This window comes from Carcharodon carcharias, chromosome 9, assembly GCF_017639515.1.
Source record: "Carcharodon carcharias isolate sCarCar2 chromosome 9, sCarCar2.pri, whole genome shotgun sequence".
NCBI classification, from domain to species: domain Eukaryota; kingdom Metazoa; phylum Chordata; class Chondrichthyes; order Lamniformes; family Lamnidae; genus Carcharodon; species Carcharodon carcharias.
This window is the reverse complement of record NC_054475.1, coordinates 130872124-130896480: the sequence shown is the minus strand read 5'-3', so window position 1 is coordinate 130896480 and position 24357 is coordinate 130872124. Positions and strand designations below refer to the sequence as shown.

At 41.4% G+C, this 24357-nt stretch overlaps 1 protein-coding gene across 1 annotated transcript in view; it reads left to right on the top strand.

The window, feature by feature from the left end:
• Positions 1 to 1951: 1951 nt before the first annotated feature.
• stard8 (StAR-related lipid transfer (START) domain containing 8) overlaps positions 1952 to 24357 on the top strand; it is a 108899-nt gene continuing 86493 nt past the window's right edge. The window contains exon 1 of the mRNA XM_041195250.1: positions 1952 to 2324. Within this exon, the coding sequence (XP_041051184.1) occupies positions 2222 to 2324 (103 nt within the window). The 5' untranslated portion in view covers positions 1952 to 2221. The remainder of the gene's footprint in view (positions 2325 to 24357) is intronic.

Sequence of the window (24357 nt, the reverse complement as noted above, 5' to 3'; positions counted from 1 at the left end):
TGTTGGCATAGGCCACTTGGGCCAAATGATCTGTTTCTGTCCTGTTGACTCATTACTTAGAATTAGTTATATTTGTTCCTTTGAAATGGTGAAATACCCTGATGCAGATTTATGAGCCATGTTAGTGCCAATGGATCAGTGGGCTATGCACAATTGGTGTGATATTGAAGACAGAAAGTCTAATAGATCTCATTCCTGATTTGTCTGGAGTTACAACATCTCTGTTGGAACAGTAAGGAAGTGTCAGCTGGAGTATTTGATTGCAATCTATTCTAGTGAGTTCTATTGGAGGGAGTTGAGGTAATGGTGGTGAGGGAGGCAAATCGAGCAAATTAACTTTTAAACACAAGCTTTTTTTTTATGAAAAAAATACTGGACAGTTTTGTAGGGAGAGGAATCATATGTCACCTTCATGACAATGGCATTTTGTGCAAATGACATGATGAAGAGTTTGGTGCATCATTGAAATAATGTTTGCAAACACCTGAATAATTATTTATCAAATATTTTTTCTTGGTGAATATATGCATTAATAATTCCATAAATGAATGCATCACAGTGCAATACTGAAGCATATGGATAAGGTTCAATCTCTATTGTCTGCTAAATTAGCCAATCAAATCCAGGGGTTCAGTAAATATGTTACAAATTGGTTAGTGGGCTGAAGAGGAGTAAAAATCAGTCTGTGTTTGGATTGCTATCAACTGGAGGGTTTAGTGAACACAATGAGTTCAGGTGTGATTTTTTTTTTCCATATATTGAATAACCTGCCATTATTTACTATCTAGATGCGGTTATGAAGATTGGGTCAGCTTTTTGGTGACTAAGGATGTACTCCTTAGCAATTGATGGGGGAAGGAAGAAAACTGTATTCAAAAAAAATATTATTTGATGACATGTGGGCATTGCTGGCTAGGCCAGCATTTGTTGCCCATCCCTAATTGCCCTTGAGAAGGTGGTGGTAATCCACCTTCTTGAAACCACTGCAGTCTATGTGGTGCAGGTATACTCACAGTGCTGTTAGGGAGGGATACAAAATTAAAAAAAACTAATAAAGTTTGTTCACTCCAGATTACTGTGTCAGACACTGGGTTCTTTGAATTTGAGATAAAAACCCAGAGTACAAACATTAGTGATATATAATATGTAGTAAAATGTCGATCTTAAGACAGGCAATATGGCAAACACATGATTTGAAAGTTGCCACATATCTGATTTGATGTAGGCTTTGGATGTTACTTGAGATTAGGGCACAGTCCAATAATGGTTAATGAAATTGAATTAAAGTTGACTCTGTGGCCCTGGGTTAGAGGGGGAACGATTAATTAAGACTTTCATTTTTAATTACTACTCAATAATTATTGCTAGACTTTGTGGATGTCAGAATTGAACTCGCTGTGATGTTCCTCCCATGGTAGAATATCCTAATGACGACCATATCTAGGCCCCCATGTGAAGAATGGTCACTTGGTTGAGACATTGCAGTGCTGTTGACACTCGGGGAACCCATAAAACAGAATTTGGAGGAAAGTGAGGGATAATACCACAATTTAATTAGAAGATAGCTCATGCCAAAATAAGCAGTGAGCATGGGGTGATTGCTTTTATGCAGAGTATTAAGTTTCGATGGATTTCTGTCCCAAAGGAATCCACATCTTCAGGATAGTAGGAGGAAAATGTTTTAAAAGACTCACTGTGGAAAGAAATTTAAATAGTGAAATAGGGCAAGAGTGGGTGTGAGAATAATGGGACAGCAGTTTCAAAGAGCCGGCATAGACGCCATAGGTCGAACAGCTTCCTTTCTGTGCTATACGAATCTATTGGATAGATGATAACGTCGGGACAGATGGGTACAGTAATTCGTTTTGGTAATCCCGCCCCCCGCTCAGGGATGTGTAGGAGGCTAAGGTTGATAAATAATCCATGATCTCATTTGTGACTGACTTCAAACCTGTGGCTTTGCTGCAAACTTCCCGCAGCTGCAGGGGGAAAAAAACCCCGTTTGTGCCAATAAGAGTGAAGTGAGCAGGACAGAGTGAGTAGACCACAGTGACTCAGCCCCTCCCCGCCAACCCACCTCGTGATTGAGAGAAATCCTCGCTCTGTGCCCAGGGTTCCTGGGCTCGGAGGATGCCAAGCGCTGCCCTTGGCAGGGGATTCGCACGTACACCAGGCACACGTCCCACTCGCAGCCGACTCGGAGGTTGTGATCTCGGCGACGATGGATGGTTGCGAGCCGCCGATTGTCCCCAAGAGGTCACGGAGCTTCCACTTTAAGAGCTTCAGGACATTCCTCAATAAAATGAGCGACCGACGGGCAATAGGTGAGAACAGATATATTTCTTCCTAAAACTTGTTTTTGTTATAAAACGAACCGATTGGGTATATGTAACACACGCAATTATATATAATATACACAATAGTAAGTCTCAGGGAATTATGTATTGGATAGGAGTATATATGTGAATTTTTAGGTGTTTCTGAGTATCTTTTTCTGGGTGGAACGTTATGTTGTATGTGGAGAGTTAGATATAAATAAGGCACATCCGATGCTTTAGTCCCACGTCCTCAGCCAAACCCCACGAATTTCTACATTTACTATATACAATGCTGCTCGAATATTGTAATCTTGCACAAATAGTTCTGAGGGCAGTGAACAGCCAGCTTCTGTGCGTACCTGACAACATCACTGTATAAAACATGCAGGGCTGTGATATTAGCAACAAATCTCTTTATAAGATGGTAAATCAGTGCCAATTTTGCCATATGGTGGTGGCACATGATTATTTCCCAACACATACCCCATCTTTCCATTCATGCTTTTTAAAGTATTTTTTAAAAATTCAAATTTGTAAACTAGAATAATCTTAAGTGAAACTGAGCGGCTTTGTAAAAATGAGCGTGATTTGAAATGTACCCTCTGAGTGCCTGCACAAGCAGAGATTTCTCACAATGAAAGTTCAATTAATCGTATTTTCATTTTCATTGATCACTTATTGTCGAGCATTCACAAAATGGAGAGTGCCACTGAGCTGAAAACTGCTTGCATGATGTTCACTGCAGATATTATAAAAATAATAAAATGTTTGAAACATTTTGAATGTTCTCAAACGAATTTTCTGTTGGGCTGACTGGCCTCACATAGGGCAGCACCTTGACTGTTGCATTTGGCTTAGGCAGCCCTATAGGGAGGGGAAAATCAACCACAGTGGATCATCATCTGGTGACCCCCTCAGAGATTTGTAATGATGTTGCCTACCTCATGGACATCCGATGACGTGGACATTCTATGTTGAATATTCTACCTACACTATATCTTTACTCGCATGTGAATAATTGCAAGCATTGGGTATCTGAACCACATCTTTTATTTCTGTATTAATGCCACATATTACTCTAGAAAATCATTGAATCATTACGGCACAGAAGGAGGCCATTCAACTCATCAAGTCCATGCCAGCAGTAAATTTGACCATTTAAGAATTAGTGTGGTGTCAGTTTTCACATTAGATGACATTAGGACACATTCCAAATGTCTGGTGAGTTAATGTGCATGTGGAACAAGATATAGTTCTTTTTTCCAATGGGTCAGACAGGACGTTAACATTATCTGTTTTTCTGAGAATAACACAATGAATATTGCTGAAAAGAGAGACATGTTGCTGAAGCTTTTCATCTTTCATGCATCAGGACAAATGCAAGAATGCCAAATTTCAAATCATCAAAGCAATTTATACTCCAGGAGAAAAATGTGCTGATTGGTTGGCAAGTTGATTCCGATTGGCCAAGGCATTGCCATGGAGAAAGCAGCAAGGAACTGTAGACTCCCCATGCTGCTGGGTAATTCAAAATAGGCCTATGGGTCACTAAGTTGTGTGTTCAAGCTCCACATCATAGACCTGAGCACAAAATCAAGGCTGACACTAGTGCAGAGCTGAAGGAATGCTGCATTGTAGGAAGTGCTGTCTTATAGATACGTTAAACTGAGACCTCTCTGCTTTCTAAAGTGAAAGTAAAAAATTCCCATGACACTATTTCAAAGAAGAGTAATGGAGTATCCCTAGTATCCTGGCCAATATTTATCCCTCAATCAATATAATGAAAACAGATTACGTTACTGTTGGAGAAGTTTGCGGTGTCAAATTGGCTGCTGCATTTCCTACATTACAGCAGTGACTATACTTCAATGGTTCTAAAGTGTTTTGGGATGTTCCAAGGTTGTGAAAGGTGCTGCATAAATGCAAGTCTTTGATGATCAGGTTCACTTTGAAACATAAATACTGAAGGGGAGAAGGGGTGGCGAGGTGCGAGAGATACAGGCCTGGATATTCTCTCCATCCCATCTACAAGTGAATGGTCAAGTTTTAAGTGTGGGCAGAGAGTGGATTGGTCTTGTACTACACTGAGTCTCTGGCCAAACATTGACTTGTTGAATTTTACTGGCTTCTGGGAAGAGTGCTACTATTTCCCAAGATTTACCAGAAATAAAGCAGAGAAGATGCAAATGAATGGTAGGATATTGTTGTGACTTCATTTCATGCTATTTCTCACTATCCCACCCCAAACTTCTTTACAGAGCATCCTAATGTGGAAAAACCAGACCAAATCTCAGAATTTAAATTTCAATGGAAGATGTTAGTGACAAACTTAAATGTTTATGTTAGTGAGGTTATTGACCTATCTCAAGAAGAGGATTTATCTGGGGAGATATTTTATTGCTCCTGATATTTAAGCACTTTATCTTGTGCCTCATTAATACTGAGACCTAAAACTGTGCATTCAGGGTGGAAAGTTTTTAAATTAGTTTCCACTGTCTCATTAAGAAAATGCTTCTTTGAGTTGCCAGCAAGCATTATATTATCCTTGGGCAGTTCTCTGTATATGGCCTCTTTCATCATAATGAGGAGGAGCAATAGGGCCAGAGAAGATTCTGACAATATCAAAGGGGATTGAGGAGGGTAAAGTGTTATCTAGCCTGTATAGAGCACAGAACTCCTGTCCTCCAGCTGTATGAGAACAATGCTGAGGAGATTCAAATGCTCAAAGGTGTGCTTCAAGAATTATGCAGATCTGAAGCTATCTTCCAGGAATTCTATTGTTTTTTACATGACGATGAAATTTTACATAACAGGATCCTTCCTGTCCAATGCAGGAGATCTCTGCAACATTGCAGTCTGTGGTCCACCATTGCAATTGGCAGGTGACTGATACACACTTCATCTCAATCTCCATGGATGCTGTTATCACTGTACAGTAAAATACTTTTTCAAAGAAGTAGGATTTCAAAAATGGAAGGCAGTGTGGACAGCACACATGGCTATCAAATCACAAATAAAAGATACATTGACTTACATCAATAGGAAGGAATACCAGTCTCTAAATATACAGCTAGTTTGTAACCACAGGCAAATTATCCTATGTGTCATCATGAGGCACTCTGGCAGTTACAGTGATGTATTTATGTTGAGTCAGCCCTCTGTGCTGGTTCTTTTTCCCAATCAAAAGAAGATCAACAGATGGCTTCAGAATGATAAGGAGCATCCTCTGCAAACCTGGTTCAAAATTTTTTGCAGTAACACTGAAAGCACAATTCCCATCTGGATTAAGTCTGATGGTGCTGCACAGTATACTCCAGCATTAGTATCAATGATAGGTATTGCCTTCTGTATCTGGTATCCAGCAGGTTGAGGTGCATAATCTATTGCAGGAAAGGGAGGAAAATGGGGCAGTGGATGTTTTTTGAACATAATGAGAACAATCCAAAGGACTTTCCAGTGCTTGTCCCAAGAAGTGTCAGAAGTACTCTTTTAAAAGTGCAATTTCATGAAAATAAGTATTGAATATTCATGGATATATCCACACCCCAATATCAATACTTGACTCCGTGTCTCTACAACATTGAAAAGGTCAACTTTTTGTGGAATTTCCTGGCATTACATCATCATCCTTTTTCAGAATACTCAATGTTGTTAAGAAGTTGAAGTGGAAAAATTATTTCCTTAACTCCCCAGTCTGCTCTATGCTACTTCCCCTTTCTGCCTCCAGATGGCTCAAAAACATTCACTGACTGTCAACTTCTTGTAGTTGTCACTTGAGTGACTGAAATGGACAGGATGACCAGCTGTTCTTTGTGCATCTAACCCTTATGGGACTGAAGTGGATGATTTGGGAGCCTCTGTCTTGAGAAGGACAAACTGCTGGTTCCATCTCCAAATCAGACAAGGGGTGCAACTGGATCATGCTGTTGCCACGTAGCATCAGGAGACTTTACAGTGACTTGATGGATTTGAATTTTTGGCAGGCTACTAATGGTTAAGTTCTCCAGCAGAGGTGTGATTGCCAGAAGGCAGACTGAGTAGCCTGAATTGAGCAACCTTCACCAATATTCTTTGTAATGTGAGCACCCAAGGCCTCCATGATATCAGTATGAGCTACATTGCTGGAAGCAGACATTGTCCCAGGGGCCTTCTTCATGGGGCAACCTCTGCAGATCTTTGAGCTGTCACCCTTGCCAGGGATTAAGGACATAGCATGTCAGTCAGATTCTCTGTGATTGCATATGGGTTCAATGCTCTCGAAGTATTCTTTATTTAAAAGCACAGCCCAGAAAATCAATGTCCTATAGCTTCTCAGCCAAGCTCTGATGCTTCCAGTCAAAGGCGCCACCATTTTTTCTCTTTTCTCCTCCTCTCTGTTTTTTCCTGTCCAATTGTGAATTATGCATCACATTTTGTGTTTCTTTCCTCCTCACTAGTTTAAAAGCCCCTGGTGCTTGCACCTTGCACTTGAAAGCAATGGAATGAATGGTAATGTGGCTCATTGTGTTCTGATAGGTTGGTAGCTAGAGGTGGGAGTGCTTCACATCATCAGCCACACATGGACACATTTTATCAATGCAGTACAATCAGAGTATGCTGGCAGAAGGCACATTTTGTCTGCTGAAGGTTTAGAGAGCAGAAATGTTTCATCTATGCACAAACATGTTTCTAACACTGGTCTTTTTTATTTGCTCATGGGATGTGGATATTTCTGGTAAAATCACCTTTTATTTTAATCATCCTTGATAAGGTGGCGGTGAGCTGTCTTCTTGAACCGCTGCAGTCCATGTCATGTAGGTATACTCACAGTGCTGTTAGATAGGGAGTACCAGACTTGGAGATATGGTTTTCTATTTCATCATTTGGGTCATTAGTAAGTATGGTGAATATTTTAGGTCCCAATGCACCACCAGTCATATCCTGCCAATTAGAGTGGTCGCCCATTATCCATACTCTCTGTCTTCTGCTGTTCAGCCAATTTTCTAACCTGGTCAATAATTTGTCCTCAATTCCGTGAACTTCTATGTCAGCTAAACAGTCTCTTATGAGGCCCTTGTCTTTATAGGTAGTAGAGGTCCCAGGTTTGGGAGCTTTTGAAGAAGTTTTGAGAGTTATTGCAGTGTATTTCGTATATGGTACATGCTGCAGCCACAGTGCCTCAGTAGTGAAGGGAGTGAATGTTTAAGGTGGCAGATGTGATGCCAATCAAGTGGGCTGATTTGTCCTGGATTGTGTTGAACTTCTTGAGTATTGTTGGAGCTGCACTCATTCATTGGTTCTGGTCAATGGTAACCCCAGGATCTTGATTGTGGATAATTCCACAAAGATAATATTGTTAATGGTTAAGTGGAGGTGTTTAGATCCTCTTATTGGAGATAGTTATTGCCTGTGGCTTGTGTGGCATAAATGTTACCTGCCAATCCTCAGCCCAAACCTGAGCATTGTTCAGGCCTTACATGTGAGCATAGGCTGTTTCATTATCTAGTAGTTACAAATGGAATTCAATGCTGCAATCATAAATGAACATCCCCATTTCCTCATACTGGAAGAAAGCCCTTGGATGTAGCAGCTGAAGATAGTTTGACTTAGGACACTGTTTTGAGGAACTCCAGCAGCAATGCACCTGGGCTGAGATGATGATTGGTGCGCAACAACCACAACCACTGTTCTTTGTGCCAGCTATGACACCAGCCAATGGAGAGTTTTCCCTCTGATTTCCATTGACTTCAATTTTACTAGGTCTCCTTGTTGTCACACCTGGTCAAATGCTAACTTGATGTTAAGGGCAGTCACTCTCACTTCTGCCCATTCAGCTCTTTTCTCCATGTTTCAACAGAGATTGTAATGAGGTCTAGAGCCGAATAGTCCTAGCGGAACCCTAATTGAGCAGATTATTGCTGGATACCTCTTGATAACACTGTCAAAGACACCTTCCATCACTCTGCTGATGATTGGGAGTAGGCTGTTGGGGTGGTAATTGGCCGGATTGAAATTGTCCTGCATTTTGTGGATCAACCTTTTCAACCTCTTTGTCTCCAACTCTGGTCAATGGATTTCTTATGATGATAAGTCCCTTCACCTCACTGGGTCAACTTCTCAAAATTCCTATGGATTAATTTTGCATTATTTGGTGACTTCTCCTGCAACACAAATATAGCCTAAGTTATAAGGTACTCTCATTCATCTCATCGGAATTTTGAAAGATACCCATTGACTATATGTAAACTTCAAGCCTGTGATCGTGATACTCATAGGGCCCAGAATGGTAGTTTAATGTGTGAAAGTGTGTCGGATGCTGGTGGTTATGCATTATCCAGCTGGGATGAATCTTGGTGTTTTATTACTGGCAGCACATGTAACACTGACACTGTGCTAAGATGCCAATGTACAAGAGCTGTTTGGACTACCTTTTTAATGAGATGGGTCATGCATCTACTTTGCCTATTCTAGGTAAGCAATTACTTTTTTGGTACTGAGTCGTTGATTTTGGTTGTGGAGGTGACACACTGCTTCTTTTTCCAATATGTCCACACTGTGTCTCTTGCCCTATGTGCCAAAAAAACTGTACCTGCCTTTTCCTCATTGCTTGTTTGTTATGTTAGTGAGGTTCATTGCTCTATTCTCTACAGGTTTTACCATCACTTTTCACCTGCCGTCCCTTCTGTAAGTTATCAAAGGCCTATAAAACTTGTAGCAACATCTGAGCCCCCACTGCCACTGAGGGAGCCTTCTAGTATTTATATCGTAGCACTGAACCTGGGAAATGTGCTAATGTCAGTGATGTGATCAATTACATGCACATGCACATAGGTTGTACTGATGGAATAGGGAATTGAGAAATTGAAGTCATAGTGCTTATGTGACTGCAAAACAGAACAAAATTGAATTCATTGCTACAAATATGCTTTTCTCAAGTTATACCATGGGTGCATTTTGACTCTGAAGTGGGTTTCTGGTGAGTTGATTTTCCATCTAGTAGAGGCAACAGGAGTTCAGTGATTTTAATTGCCAGCTATTCCTAATTCTCCTGGTCCCACAAAGGGAAGTTTTATACTTATCAATAAGGCCTCTTCTGTCTTTGCACCAGCTGCAGATCTGCATTCCCTAGCAGGAAAGCCACTTTCTCTTTGAAGCCCTGGTTAAAGTTGCATTGTGGTATTGATATAATAGGACCCCAATTTTCATAAATTTATGAGGTCTCATCTGCTTCAGGCATGTGGCTCATCTGCCTGCAAAAAATCTGCATGTTAAAATGGTCCAGATATGAGTGGGTAAGTAGCCTTTTTTTAGCTCCCAACTGTCAGGTAGGTTGAAAATTGACTTCTAATGCAGTCCATTATAACACTCTGTTATACCTGCCACCTTATTGCAGAATCCAGTTAAGGCACCTTTGTTACACCCATCCTCATTGTAAATCTGTCACTTATAACACTCTCTCCGTTATGTACTCCACCCTTATTATTTGCCTGTCAGTTGTAATTATTTTGTTAAATCCACACTCATAGGCTTATGACTTATGCCTCATTCTATTGTTGTCATTATAAGACTCTCAGTTTTTGCATTTGTACCTCACTCTATCAGGCTGTCGGTTCTGCCAATTTTTGTCATAATACCCTCAATATAATACTCTTCAGTTACATGGTACCCACCATATAAGGCTGCCTGTTGTGACACTCTTCATGCTACTCTCCAAAACAGTTTCACCATTATAAAGTTATTAGGCATTGGCTGCTTTTTCAGGTTCTATTAATGTTCACTTACCAGATCTGATCAAATAGATGAGTGATTTTTTTTTGTGATTGTTGAAACCCAGATTCTAAAGGTGAACAGTCAGCATTGTAAGTTCACCGACTGGACCATCTAGTCCCATTGTAAAATGTTATAGAAATAGCTTGCTTTCTATCCATTCTTCTCTGTTTCTTTTTTGATTAGGAATGGAAACATTTGGGAATTTTTCTTTTTGCACAGAATATTTTTTAATGGCTCCTTCTGATGACCTCATCTGTGGTGACAGCAGTAACTGAGATGTGGGGCAAAGTTTTAGCTCACTCAAAACCATAAATTTACGCATAGTTAAATTCAGTTCCCTAGAGACACACTAAAATGCACAAATCTGAAGCAATGGCAGGCCTAAAGCAGACTAGTGAATGTTTCATAATTCACTGTGGACTGTGCTATATCCTGTGTGCAAGTATGTTTCCTATTATGATGCATGACGAGCACCACACCTGTTTTTCAGCATCCAGTCTTTTATATATTCACACACGAAAGACTTAACTAAAATCGTAGACTTCAAGGGCTGGATATTCGCTACTGAGATGAGTACCTTGTGTCAGGGAAATTTCCCACCTTGGTGAACCTCTCTTGGGAAAAAGTGCCCCCAATGTGTGGTGTTTGCTCTGGGGAAGCAGGTGCCGAGTACTGAGATGGGCTGTTTAAAAGCCCACCTCCATTCTCTGGGACTTCACCCCAATTGTTTTGTTAAATATTAGGCCCCCTAGCCCTCACCCCTCCACTCCCCCACTAACTTCCCATACCATTCCCATGCCCTCCATGCCAACTCATGCTCCACACCCATCCCCCATGGCCCTTGTAGCCTCCATGCCAACTCATAACAGTGACCCACCCCCATGCCCTCTTTCAGCTCCATTCCAACTTAATGCCAACCCATGCCCCCTTCACTTCATCCTTTGTCCTTGGACCCACCATGACAACTCATCCAGTATCCACCATGGGCTGACGTCAGCAGCCAAGTTGAGATGAAATAAAATTAAGATCTCAATATCTATTACAGCTTTTACAACAATAAAAAACTCCTATTCATGAAAGTGCATTAAAAACTTTAAAAGCCCCTCAAGTGTTTAATCTCCTATTAAAACAAACAGGCTTGTATTCATGATCCTAAACCAAAGACAGCTAATCATTTAAAAGCCTCTGTTGAGTTTTCAATCAAACTGTGAATTTACAACTCTTCTGGGATAAATGTAAGTTGTAGAAAGCAGTCAACTATTAATAAGATACAATTATAGTCCTTGGGATAATGTCAACAAACAGCTATTGTAACTGCTAGACCAGGTTTTTCAATTCTTATTAACACAGGCAGGCTGTTTTTTATTTTTAAAGGAGTGGGGATTTAAATAACTTGACAACTGGACAGTTCTACATATTTTATCTGCCCTTCATGAGCATTTATGTCTCTTCCATAACTTCCTGACTTCCACCCTGTGCAATGAAGCCCTTGCTACAGTGAAAATGGGATCTGCTTGAACTCAGCACTAAGTTCAAATTACCCTGCTGAGTTTGGTTTTCCCTCATGAGTAAATTATGTCTGCCCCCAATCCCCTACTGGCAAAAATGGGACTTGTCAGAAATGGGGATGGGACTTCCAGCTCTGGGTTCTGTGTTCCATTTTTAAAGGGCCACGGAGCTTCCATGAATTCACAAAAATCCAGTCCCAAGTTTCTGTGATGGTTCAGCTAGTAAATATACCTAGGCAAAATTTTACAGTCCCCCAAAGGCAGATTTGCAGGCTGCGGGGGTCTGTAAAATTCCCTTGGTGGCCTTCCTGCCAGATTTTAAGGCTGGTGAGAGGGGGAAGGGGGAGGGAGGCAAAGCCAGGCAGGTTAACTTGCTTAGCCCTCAGGTTGGAAGGTGGCGAATCTCCCTCAAGGGCCCACTTTCCACATCAAGTGCTGCCTCAAGGTCTGCCCTCCCTGGTGTGCCCTCCTCCCCAGCCTCTCCATTAAGATCCCCACCCCTTCTGAGCCTCACCTCCCCTTCCCACTGTGAGATCCCTTGCACTTACCTGGTCCTGAACTCAGATTTAGACTCTGGGGATTGCTTGTAGTCCCAGATGTGGCCACTGCTCCAGGTGGCACTTTTGTGATTACAGAATGGCTGGCCATTCAAATTGACTGGAGCTCTCTGAGACGAGACATCCGCCCAAGTGAGGGGCTGAAGTCTTGCATCAGCCAGTTAATGCTTCATGGAGTGCTGAGTCTGGAAACCCCGCCACCTGTTAAATTCTGCCCCTAGTGAGACACTGATTAATTATGAGCAGGGAAGATTCCAAATTTGAGATCTTAATTTGTGCTGAGTTGCATGGTTGCATGATACAGTTGGCCTCAGTGCCCTTTGGTGAGGGATAGAAAGAAAAAGTAGCTGTGGTCCCTGCTCTTGATCAGTCTCCAGTACTTCCTTTTAAAAGCAGGAGTCATGTTTTCCACTATAGGGCTTGCTGTAATTCTACCCAGGTATAATTCCTGCTGATACTCACTGGTAAGAATGACCATTTTGCTGAACTAGCATAGAGCTGTTACGCCCAGTTGAAATATATCCTAGCAAGAGCCAGGATCTTTAAGAGAAAATTGAGAAAAAGTGCAGAGCCAGTTCTTTATTTTCTCCCTCACCACGAGTTGTTCTTCCCCTTTAAGTAGAAAACAATGTGAGTGATATAGTCCCTGATCAGTTCCCTTTTAATGTTTAGTTTCAGTTCTTTTAGCTACGTTTGGTGTTTTGGTTTCAGTAATCTGATAACTGCCAGGCCAGACTCTGATTATGTCCAATGGTTTCAGTCAAAGCCTTACTCAAATCAAACATTAACCTTTCACACGGTGGATGTTTTTATCTCTCACTTGATCTGGAAGGATAAGTAGTAAATAGAGATTAGAAAACACACACAACTATCTTGAAAGAAAGTGGATAGATGTTGGTCTGCATTTCTTAGACTCTTTAAATAATGCACTGCTATGGTGGGGAAATTTTTGGACATGCTCCGTTCTCCTGAAGTAGTCTGCTGCCAAAACTCTCCTGCAACACTGATGTGTTAGTTTTTTGGGCTTAGTGTCAGGACAGCAAGGATACTTCTTTCAAAAACTTTTCATCATGATATGCCACACAATTAAAAAGACTCCAACCCTTCCTTCCCTCCTTGTCCCTTTATCCTTTATCGTATTACATCTGTAATTTCAGCCTTTTGATCCCATTGATCATCTCATTCAGCACCTTCCCTCCATTTTCAAGCTCAGTGAGACTATCCTCACTTGGTTTCATTTTTATCTACTGTATTCAATTGTAACCATAGGATCTCCAGGAATGGCTTCTCTTCCTGTCCTATAACATAAACTCTGGAGTTTCCCAAAGATATATCTTTGGCTCCCTCCTGTTCCTTAACTACATGCACCCCTTGGCAACACCATCCGTAGATATGGGGTCAGCTTTCACATGTTTGCCAACAACATCCTGCTTTACCTTTCTCAACCCCTTCACTTCCTGCCAGCTGTCTGACTACTTGCCTGTCCTGGATGACACAAAGATAGGTAGGAAAGTAAGTTGTGAAGAGGATGTAAGGTGGCAACAAAGTGACATTGATAGGTGGTGAGTGGGCAAAGATTTGGCAAATGGAGCATACAAATTGTCCATTTTCGCCGGAAGAATAAAAAAGAAGCATATTATTATCTAAATGGTGAGAGGTTGCAGAGCTCTGAGAAACAGAGGGATCTGGGTGCCTTAAGGCATGCATCACAAAAAGGCTAGTATAAAGGTACAGCTAGTAACTAGGAAAGCTAATAGAATGTGACAGTTGATTCTGAGGGGAATTGATCCCAAAAGTTGGGAGAATATGCTTCAGTCATACAGAGCACTGGTGAGACTGCATCTGGAGTACTGTGTATAGTACTGGTCTCTATTTAAAGAAGGATGTAAATTCATTCGAAGCAGCTCAGAGAATGTTTGCTAGACTATTAGCTGGAATGGGCAGGTTGTCTAATGAAGATAGGCTGGACAGGTTAGGCTTGTATCCACTGGAGTTTAGAAGAGTAAGAGGTGACTTGATTGAAACCTTTTAGATCCTGAGGGGCCTTGATGGGGTGGATGTACAGAGGATGTTTCCTCTTGTGGGGGAATCTAAAACTAGGGGTCACTGCTGTTCATTTAAGACAGAGATGAGGGGAAATTTTTTTTTCTCAGAGGGTCTTGAATCTTTGGAACTCTCTTTCTCAAAAGGCAGAGAAGCAGAGTTTTTGAACATTTTTAAGGCAGAGCTAGATAGGTTCTTGATAAACAAGGGAATGAAAGTTATTGAGGGTAGGTGGGAATGTGGAGTTGAGGTTACAATCAGATGAGCCATGATTCTTATTGAATAGCGGAGCAGGCTTGAGGGGCTGAGTGGCCTACTCCTGCTCCTAAATTTGTATGTTTGTATGAGCCACAGTTTATTCTTGGGATGACTGAAGTTATCATCTTTGGTTTTGAAGAAGAGTCTTATTGGACTTGAAACTTTAACTCTGTTTCTCTCTCCACAGATGCTGCCAGACTGGCCGAGTTTTTCCAGCACTTTCTGTTTTTGTTTTTGATCTCCAGCATCCATAGTATTTTGCTTTTAATATCATCTTTGGACACAACTTCTGTACCTTTACCATTGAATCTATTCCCCTAACTAGCCACAGTTTTAGGTTAGGGCAGACTGTTTCACACTAAGATTAGCTCCCAACTCTATATTCCCTCCATCACAAACATAATGTATACTTCTACTGATGCAACACAGCTTGCATCAGCTCCTGCCTTAGCCCATCTGCTATTGAATCATTTTCCAAGCCTTTGCCTCTTTCATACTAAGCTATTCCAATGTTCTCCTGAACAGCATTCCATCCTTCAGGTCTGTTATCTTCGACTCAACCACTTTCAACTAAGTTGAAGCTGACGGAATGGGAGGGCCAATGTGCAATTGTTTAAAAAATTGGCTTAAGGACAGAAAGGAGCAAGTCATGGTAGAGGGTTGTTTTTCACACTGGAGGTGGTAGACAGTGGTGTTACCCAAGGGACAGTGCTGGGACCACTATTTTTTGGCTATAAAAATAAATGACTTGGATCTTGGATATGGAGTAAAATTTCAAAATTTGCCGATGAAACCAAATTTGGAGGAGTGGCAAACAGTGAGGATGATAAGAATTGTCAGCAACAGGCCATAGATAGGCTAGCAGAATGGGCAAACAATTGGCAGATGAAATCTAATACAGAGAACTGTGAGAGGATGCATTTTGGCAGAAGGGATAGAGAGAGGTAATATAGAGTTAATGACACAATTCTAAAAAGTGCACAAGAACAGAGGGACCTGGGAATGCATATACATCAATCTTTGAAGGTGGCAGGACATATTGAGAGAGTGGATAGCAAAGCATATGGGATCTTGGGCTTCATAAATAGAAGCATTCAGTACAAAAGCAGGGAAGTTATGCTGAACCTTTTATATTGTTCTGGTTAGGCTCCAGCTAGAGTATTGCATCCAGTTCTGGTCACTGCACTTTAGAAACATATGAAGATACTTAAGAGGGTGAAGAAGAGATTTACCAGAATGGTTCCAGAAATGGGTGATTTTTAGTTACAAAGTTAGGTTGAAATAACTGACTCATTTCGGGGATGAGGGGCTTATCTTATGAAGAAAGGTTGAGCGTATACCCATTGGAGTTTAGAAGAATGAGCAGTTATCTCATTGAAACATCTAAGATCCTGAGGGGATTTGATAGGGTAGATACCAGGAGGGACACTAGAACTAGGAGACATAATTTAAGAATAAGAGGTCTCCTTTTTAAGACAAAGATTAGGACAAATGTTTTCTCTCAGACGGTGGTTATTCTGTGGAATTCTCTTCCCCGGAAAGCAGTAGAGGCTGGTCATTACATCTATTCAAGGCTGAGTTGGATAGACTTTTGACAAACAAGGGAGTCAAGGGTTATGAGGATAAGACAGGAGAATGAAGTTGAGACTGCAATCAGGTTAGCCATAATTTTCTTGATTGGTGGAGCAGACTCGAAGGGCCAAATGGCCTAATCCTGCTCCTATGCCCAATGTTGTTCTGCTTGGAGCAAAGGAGATTGAGGGGAGATTTGAAAGAAGTGTACAAGATTACGATAGACTTAGATAAGGCAGACAAGGAAAAACTCTTCCCATTAGCTGATAGTACAAGGACTAGGGGACATTCATTTAAGATTCTGGGCAAGAGATGCAGGGGGAATGTGAGGAAGAGCTTTTTTACACAGTGAGTGGTCATGACCCAGAACTCGTTGCCCATGAGGGTGGTGGATGCAAAAACAATCAATGATTTCAAAAGGAAATTGAATGGGCATTTGAAGGGAATATGCTTGCATGGCTATAGGGACTGAGTGGAGGAGTGAGACTGACTGGATTGCTCCATGGGGAGCCGGGATGGACTCAATGGAAAGAAAGGTCTCTTTCTGTGCCATAAGTGACTCTATGACTCATTCTGTCTCCTGCCAAATCCTACTCATTCATAATTCCTTTCTTTTTGACCAGCATTTAGCTCCTTATCTTACAATGTATCCAGTTTAAAATTCTCATCCTCATGCTTAAATCCCCTCAGGGTAAGGGAAGTACCAGGGAATCAAACACTTTCCCTTTTGGACAGTGGGGTGCACTGTTAACTAACTCACCTGTCAGGAAGCAATTGGCATTAGGTTTTGCATTCTACATAATTTCACTCTCCAGTGAACTCAACGGAGAGAACTATTGGGTGGGATTTGAATCTGGCATTCCATCCAATCCTGTAGTTTCTTGCCTGGTTAGTTAAATTAAAATTGCTCCCCTAGTGTCAGCAAGAAACACAGAACATGTTTAGCATGGAGTGTATGCAGAGTAAAGCTCCTTCTATACTTTGCCATCAAGCACTTTGTCAGACTAGGTACCATTTAGAGGCTCCACTGTGCCAGTTTTTCCTTAGAAAAGCATCCCATTCTGCAAGGTAGCTGTATACTTCGGGACTATGGCACCTTGGAATGCATTGAGACTGCCCAACATCCATTTTCCATTATATTCTTTGATCTAGCAGAGAGGGAAAACTTCCTGTCTGGGCTGGATTCAAGGTCCCAGAAAGGATAAGAAATAGCCCATCTCATCCTCCAGTTTTCACTGAATAAGTTGTAAATTTATAAGTTATTGGATCCAATGGGCCTTTTTTAAAAAAATTCCATTCTTTACTCTGTTTAGTATGTACTAATTCCACCCTTAACAAATAACCACTGCTGCCCAGTTGCACCCCCAAGTGGCTGGAGGTGACTTTTGGTAGGTGCTAAGAGTTTGATTCCTATACATCCAGTTCTTTAGAATAACATTATAAATAGAGATGCTTCCTTATGGGTTGCTTAATTGCAAGAAGAAAGTAGCTTAATTTTGTGAACCTTTGACCAACGTTTCATGAAAAATAGGTTAAAATATCAAAAATAGGTTAACCTAAGAAGGTTGTAGTGCACAGTAGTTGGTAGATGAGCATGTCACAGACAAGTATGTTCCTGCTCTGGGTGTATTTCATTACTTGCAATGAAGCACTTGACTTGAGGTTATGCCATTGGAAAATGTACTGCAATGTAAGCTATAAAAATACATTGCACATGAGGTGGGCTGAGGGAAGGCAGAGGTGAAGTTGGTCTCCTCTCAAGAAGTCATACGGACTTCAAATGTAAACTCTGTTTCTCTCTGCACAGATGCTGCTAGACCTGCTGAGTTTTTCCAGCATTTTCTGTTTTTATTTCAGATTTCCAGCATCCGCAGTATTTTGCCTTTATTTTGATCTCCTCTTTGTTTTTCCTTAAGACTTTATGGATGCTTCTGTCACCCTGGCCTGCTTATACATGCGCGTGCGCGCACACACACACACAAGCACAACTGACAACCTTAAGAAAATAGACATTTTAATGTAAATTTTGTGTTCACCAATGTGATATTTGGGTGTGTAAACAGGATCTGTTCTGTTTTGAGCATCCATTGTCAACATCACGCACATTGAGGTACAACATGGGCTAGAGTTGCTTCTTTTCGAAGAATATGCCTCAGCCTCCATTTCTGAAGAGCACCTACTATTCCATCATAAAACAAAAACAGAATTACTTGGAAAAACTCAGCAGGTCTGGCAGCATCGGCGGAGAAGAAAAGAGTTGATGTTTCGAGTCCTCATGCCCCTTCGACAGAACTTGAGTTCGAGTCCAAGAAATGTCGAAGGGTCATGAGGACTCGAAACGTCAACTCTTTTCTTCTCTGCTGATGCTGCCAGACCTGCTGAGTTTTTCCAGGTAATTCTGTTTTTGTTTTATGATGGAATAGTAGGTGCTCTTCAGAAATGGAGGCTGAGGCATATTCTTCGAAAAGAAGCAACTCTAGCCCATGTTGTACTATTCCATCATGTCTATTTCCAGCACCAGTCATTTTGGTGCCTGCTTGAGTGAGGTATCAAATTAAGAATAGGTTTGCACTGTGAGCCCGTGCCCATGTTGACAATTTGTTGAGAATGTCTAAACTCATTTCACATGGAATTTTTAAGGCCAAAAGAAAATTGAATGGCTGTGATGAGGAGGGGTTGGATTCCCATAAGATACTTGCAAAAAAATTTCCCTATCTGAGAATGAGGGAGGCTTTAAATCTAGACAGCTACAGCTGTCTGCTTTAGTTGAGGACCATAGCCTCGATGAATTTAACCTGACTCATAGTCAAATTTGATTTGAATTGTGATTTTTTTTTTGTCCAATTATTCTCCTTTTTTCTGAAGATGTTGACCTTTATTAGGTTCCGGCCAACCTCCTGCACCTCAACCAAGTGGGCAGTTTTTCATATGTGAGTGTAGATGGACTATCCAAATTTAGGAAACATCACAGCTGAGCCCAATTCTGTTCACAAGCAAGATTCACATGCACCTCCAGCAGGGATAGCAACTGGGAGCAATAAGCATGGCTAATTTTCAATATACTAGTGCAGATGAGCAAGTAGTACTCATGCTGATACAGCTGTGCTCTGACTTTGACCATAAATTGAACTTAAGACATTCTTAATATATTAATACTACACTGGGTGGTCTCTGAGCAATTGGGTAAGTATTCAGCTTTAACGTGAATCAGTATCAAATGAGTAGGAGAGGGGAAAGTGCGTTGCATGTTTTCTTTTTGAGTCAATCACAGAACAGAACCCTTCCTCTCTCTTGCTCCATCAAATTGGCATGTCCTTTACTCTGTGCTAGGGCTGTGCCCAACAATGAGGCTCTCAGATTGAAGGAATGAGCAGGCGGTCGTCATCTTTGGCTTCGCACACTGTGGCCCCTGTTCCGGGATTCTGTCGATATTCAATTCACAGGCTGTCTCTTTCCAATTTCCTGTGAGAAGTTTAGCTCATGAGTGGGCTCTTTGATTTCAATTTCTTTGCAGTCAAAAGGTCGCCAGAAGAGAATGCTATTTACGCCTGCATGAAAGAGAGACAGCAATATATTTAAAAAAAAAACTATTTGACCAATGTTCACTGTTTCACAATAACTAGCTTGCAATCTGTGATGTCATTACTTGTTTCTTGAAAGTACTTACAATAAGCCACTAATTTGAATGAAATAAATTAATCTGGCAGTGTGGGTGAAGGATTTTGGCTCATTTCCTATCTGATATTAATTGTATGATCTATTACTCTAAGGGCCTTTGAATCATTGCAAGGTCTACCATATGGTTAAAAATGAGCCTGTTCCTCCATTTTGCCAGCAATTTTTTTGCCTTGATTCTCCCCAGTACTAAAATTCTTGTCATTCAGCTGCTTGAGTGCTGACATTGTTCTTTGATAGAAATTACTCCTAATTATGTTATTGAGAAAGGTTTCTACCATAGAGATGAGTAGTTGACCAATTACTTTACAGACTAGTAGTTGACCTATTGTAAACTGTGGTGTCATTGCAAGGCACAAGGGAATGAATGTCTCTTTTGATAAAAATTTGAAATTACACATTTGCATCATTTTTGTGTAAATATATATATATATATAAAATATCTCCATATTGAAGAGTTGTCAAAGGATTAACCTTTTGAAAATAATGTTTTTATTGTCCATGACAGTGAAAGTGATTATATTTTACTATTACGGTATTATAGAATGACAGGCAATGAAATTGCTTTTATTTAAAACCATTTTATGGTCTCTGTTTTAAAATATTAATTGATAGGATTGGGTGTTGCTGTCTAGGCCAGCATTTATTGCCCACCCCTAATTGCCCTTGAAAAGGTGGTGGTGAGCTGCCTTCTTGAACCGCTGCAGTGCACATGGTATAGGTACACCCACAGTGTTGTCAGCCTCTGACTTGCTCTTGTAGCCACAGTATTTATATAGCTAGTCCAGTTCAGGTTCTAGTCAATGGTAACCACCAAAATGTTGATTGTGGGGGATTCAGTGATGGTAATGCCATTGAATGTAAAGGTGCGATGGTTAGATCCTCTCTTGTTGGAGATGGCCATTGCCTGGCACTTGTGCAGTGCGAATGTCACTTGTCACCCAAGCCTGGATATTGCCCAGTTCTTGCTGCATTTAGACATGGACTGCTTCAGTATTTAATGAGTCACAAATGGTGCTGAACATTGTGCAATCTTCAGCAAGCATGCTCGCTTCTGACCTTATGATGGAAGGAAGGTCATTGATGCAGTTAAAAATGGTTAGGCTGAGGACACTACCCTGAGGAACTCCTGAAGTGATGTCCTGGAACTGAAATTATTGACCTGCAACAACCACAACCATCTTCCTTTGTGCTAGGTATGATTCCAACCAGCAGAGTTTTCCCCTGGTTTCCCATTGACTCTAGTTTTGCTAGGGTTTGTTGATGCCACACTGGGTCAAATGCTGCCTTGATGTCAAGGGCAGTCACTCTCATCTCACCTCGGGAGTTCAGCTCTTTTGTCCTTGTTTGACCCAAGGCTGTAATGAGGTCAGAAGCTGAGTGACCCTGGCAGAACCCAAATTGAGCGTCAGTGAGCAGGTTATTCTTAAACAAATGCCGCTTGACAGCACTGTTGATGACCCCTTCCATTACTTTATTGATGATCGAGAGTAGGCTGATGGGGTGGTAATTGGCCGGGTTGGATTTTTCCTTTTTGTGTATAGGACATACCTGGACAATTTCCTACATTGCTATATAGGTGACAGTGTTTTAGCTGTACTGACAGCTTGGCTCGGGGCATGGCAAGTTCTGAACCACAAGTCTTAAGTACTATTGCTGAAATATTGTCAGGGCCGATAGCCTATGCAGCATCCAGTGCCTTCAGTCATTTCTTGATATCACGTGGACTGAATCAAAATGGCTGAATACTGGCATCTGTGATGCTAGGGACCTCCAGAGGAGGCTGAGATGGATCATCCACTCGGCATTTCTGGCCGAAGATTATAGCAAATGCTTCAGCCTTATCTTTTACAGTGATGTGCTGGGCTCCTCCATCATTGAAGATGGGGGATATACGTGGAGCCGCCTCCTCCAGTGAGTTGTTTAATTGTCCACCACCGTTCACAGCTAGATGTGGCAGGACTGCAGAGCTTAGATCTGATTCGTCGGTTGTGGAATCACTTTACTGTCTATCACTTTCTGCTTATGCTACTTGGTGTGCAAGTAGTCCTGTGTAATAGCTTCACTGGGTTGACACCTGATTTTTAGCTATGCCTGGTGCTGCTCCTGGCATGCCCTCCTGCACTCTTCATTGAACCAGGGTTGATCCCCTGGCTTGACGGTAATGATAGAGTGGGGGATATGCCAGGCCATGAGGTTACAGATTGTGGTTGTGTACGATCCTGCTGCTCCTGATGGCTCACAGCACCTCATGGATGCCCAGTCTTGATTTGCTACATCTGTTTGAAATCTATCCCATTTAGCATGGTGGTAGTGCCTCACAACATGATGGGGGGTATCCTCAATGTGAAGGCAGGACTTTGTCTCCACAATGACTGCGGTGGTCACTCCTACTGACACTGTCATGGACAGATGCATCTGCGGCAGGCAGGTTGGTAAGGATGAGGTCAAGCAAATTTTAACCTTGTGTTGGTTCCCTCACCACCTGCCACTGTCCCAGTCTAGCAGCTATGTCATTTAGGACTCGGCCAGCTCGTTCAGTAGTGGTGCTACCGAGCCACCTTTGGTGATGGACATTGAAGTCCCCCACCCAGAGTACTTTCTGTGCCCTTGCCACCCACAGTGCTTCCTCCAAGTGGTGTTCAATCTGGAGGAGCACTGATTTATCAGCTGAGGTGGGTTGGGGCTGTGGTGGTTTGGGGGTGGGGCGTGGTAATGAGCAGAAGGTTTCCTTGCCCATGTTTGACCTGATGTCATGAGACTTCATGGGGGCTGGAGTCGATGTTGGGGACTCCCAAAGCAACTCCCTCCTGACTGTATACCATTGAGCCGCCACCTCATCTGGTTCTGTCCTACCGGTGTGGCAGGACATACCCTGGGATGGTGGTGTTGGTGTCTGGGACATGATCTGTAAGGTATGATTCTGTGAGTATGACTATGTAAGGCTGTTGCTTGACTATCCTCTGAGACAGCTCTCCCAATTTTGGTACAAGCTCCCAGTTGTTAGTAAGGATGACTTTGCAGGGTCAACAGGGCTGGTTTTGCCGTTGTTGTTTCCAGTACCTAGGTCAATGCTGCGTGGTGTCCAGTTTCTTTCCTTTTTATTGACTTTTTAGCAGTTTGATACAACTGAGTGGCTTGCTAGGCCATTTCAGAGGGCAGTTACTGCAGATCTGGAGTCGCATGTAGGCCAGACCAAGTGAGGACAGCAGATTTCCTTCCCTAAAGGGCATCAGTGAACCAGATTTTTTAATATGACAATCAAAAATGGTGTCATGGTCATCATTTAAATATTTTAATTCTTTTGAATTCAAAAGGACCAGATGTTGTGGTGAGATTCGAATACAGGTCCCTGGATTATCAGTCCAGTGACAATGCCACTTTGCCACCACATATTATGCTTTCAGTTTGTGAATTCTCTTTTCCATCTCTTATCCATTCTGCTGGTATGGTTGCCAGCTCCCTCAAAGAGAAATCTGTCAATTTTATGACTTGCTTTTCTCATTGTTATTCTCAATGATCCGGCAAAGAATTTCCTTTCATAGAGTCGTTCAGTTTAGCCAACCTCAAGATTTATTACAGTCATGTTTGTTGGACTCTGCGTTATGCATGTCAATGAGACTTATGGTTTTGATCGTATTCCTTTTATCATTGTTGAGGTGTTTTCTTATAAGTCTACTTATTTATTTGCTGTATTTTCAATTTCTCTTATACCTTAGTGCATTTTTCCTCCTCCTTGGATATTTGCTTGTGTTTACCAAACCCCTGTTGCTCTATTTCCATTGTATGGCTACATTCTAAATCTGTGTGAAGCGCTGCTAACTCTTAAGATATCTTGAAGTTTTAACTTTTGGGCCTACACAAGGAGATGCAAAAGGGGACTTGAAGTGAAAAAAAGCAATGAACATATCTATCAGAAGTTGCCCGTATTGAGAGAGAGTTTGCTGACAAAATGAAGAATAGCTGCCAGATATATTTTGACTGGCGTCAAGATTAGTTATCAGCTATATGGAATGCTGACATGGCCTCAAAGTAATTTTTATTGAATTCAAAAGGCTTTCTTGTTTAGATTTTGCTGAGAGACGACTTTTATGATTGGAAATTATTGCCCAATGGATGAGGTGGTGCTAGGCTCTAAGGTAGGAAATTGGAGGAAGTGGGAACACTTTTTAAAGTTCAAGTTAACATTACACAATCATGCCAGTTTTACTATCCAGAGTAAAAGAGTTTTTAGAAAATATATTTTAATTAAAAGACAAAATACTGGTTAATCAAACTTTGAATTGTAGTTTGCATGTGTTTTTCCTTTTGCATTGATCGTTTTTGGTATGTATTTAGGGTTTTTACTGCTCTAGATACATTAATTAGTATTCACAAATACTGTACGCTGACTGTTGACTTCAATTTTTTAGAAAACTCAGCAGACTTTGGGGTTAATTACTTGTCTGGGACAGTGTTTCCTTTGTATTGAACTCCCAGTGTTTTTATTTATTTTTATTTACTCTCTCTAAGGGTTGATTTCCGAGCTTAGAGCATGGACTGGGGTTGCAAGTGGCCTTAGGATGTGTTACCGCCCTTTAGCAACTGCAGATTGTGTATTTATAGATTGGTTTTTGTTTCAAGCTGTACAAAGTTTTTAGTTTGTTGTATTGTTAAATTTCCATTGAAGTTGGTTTC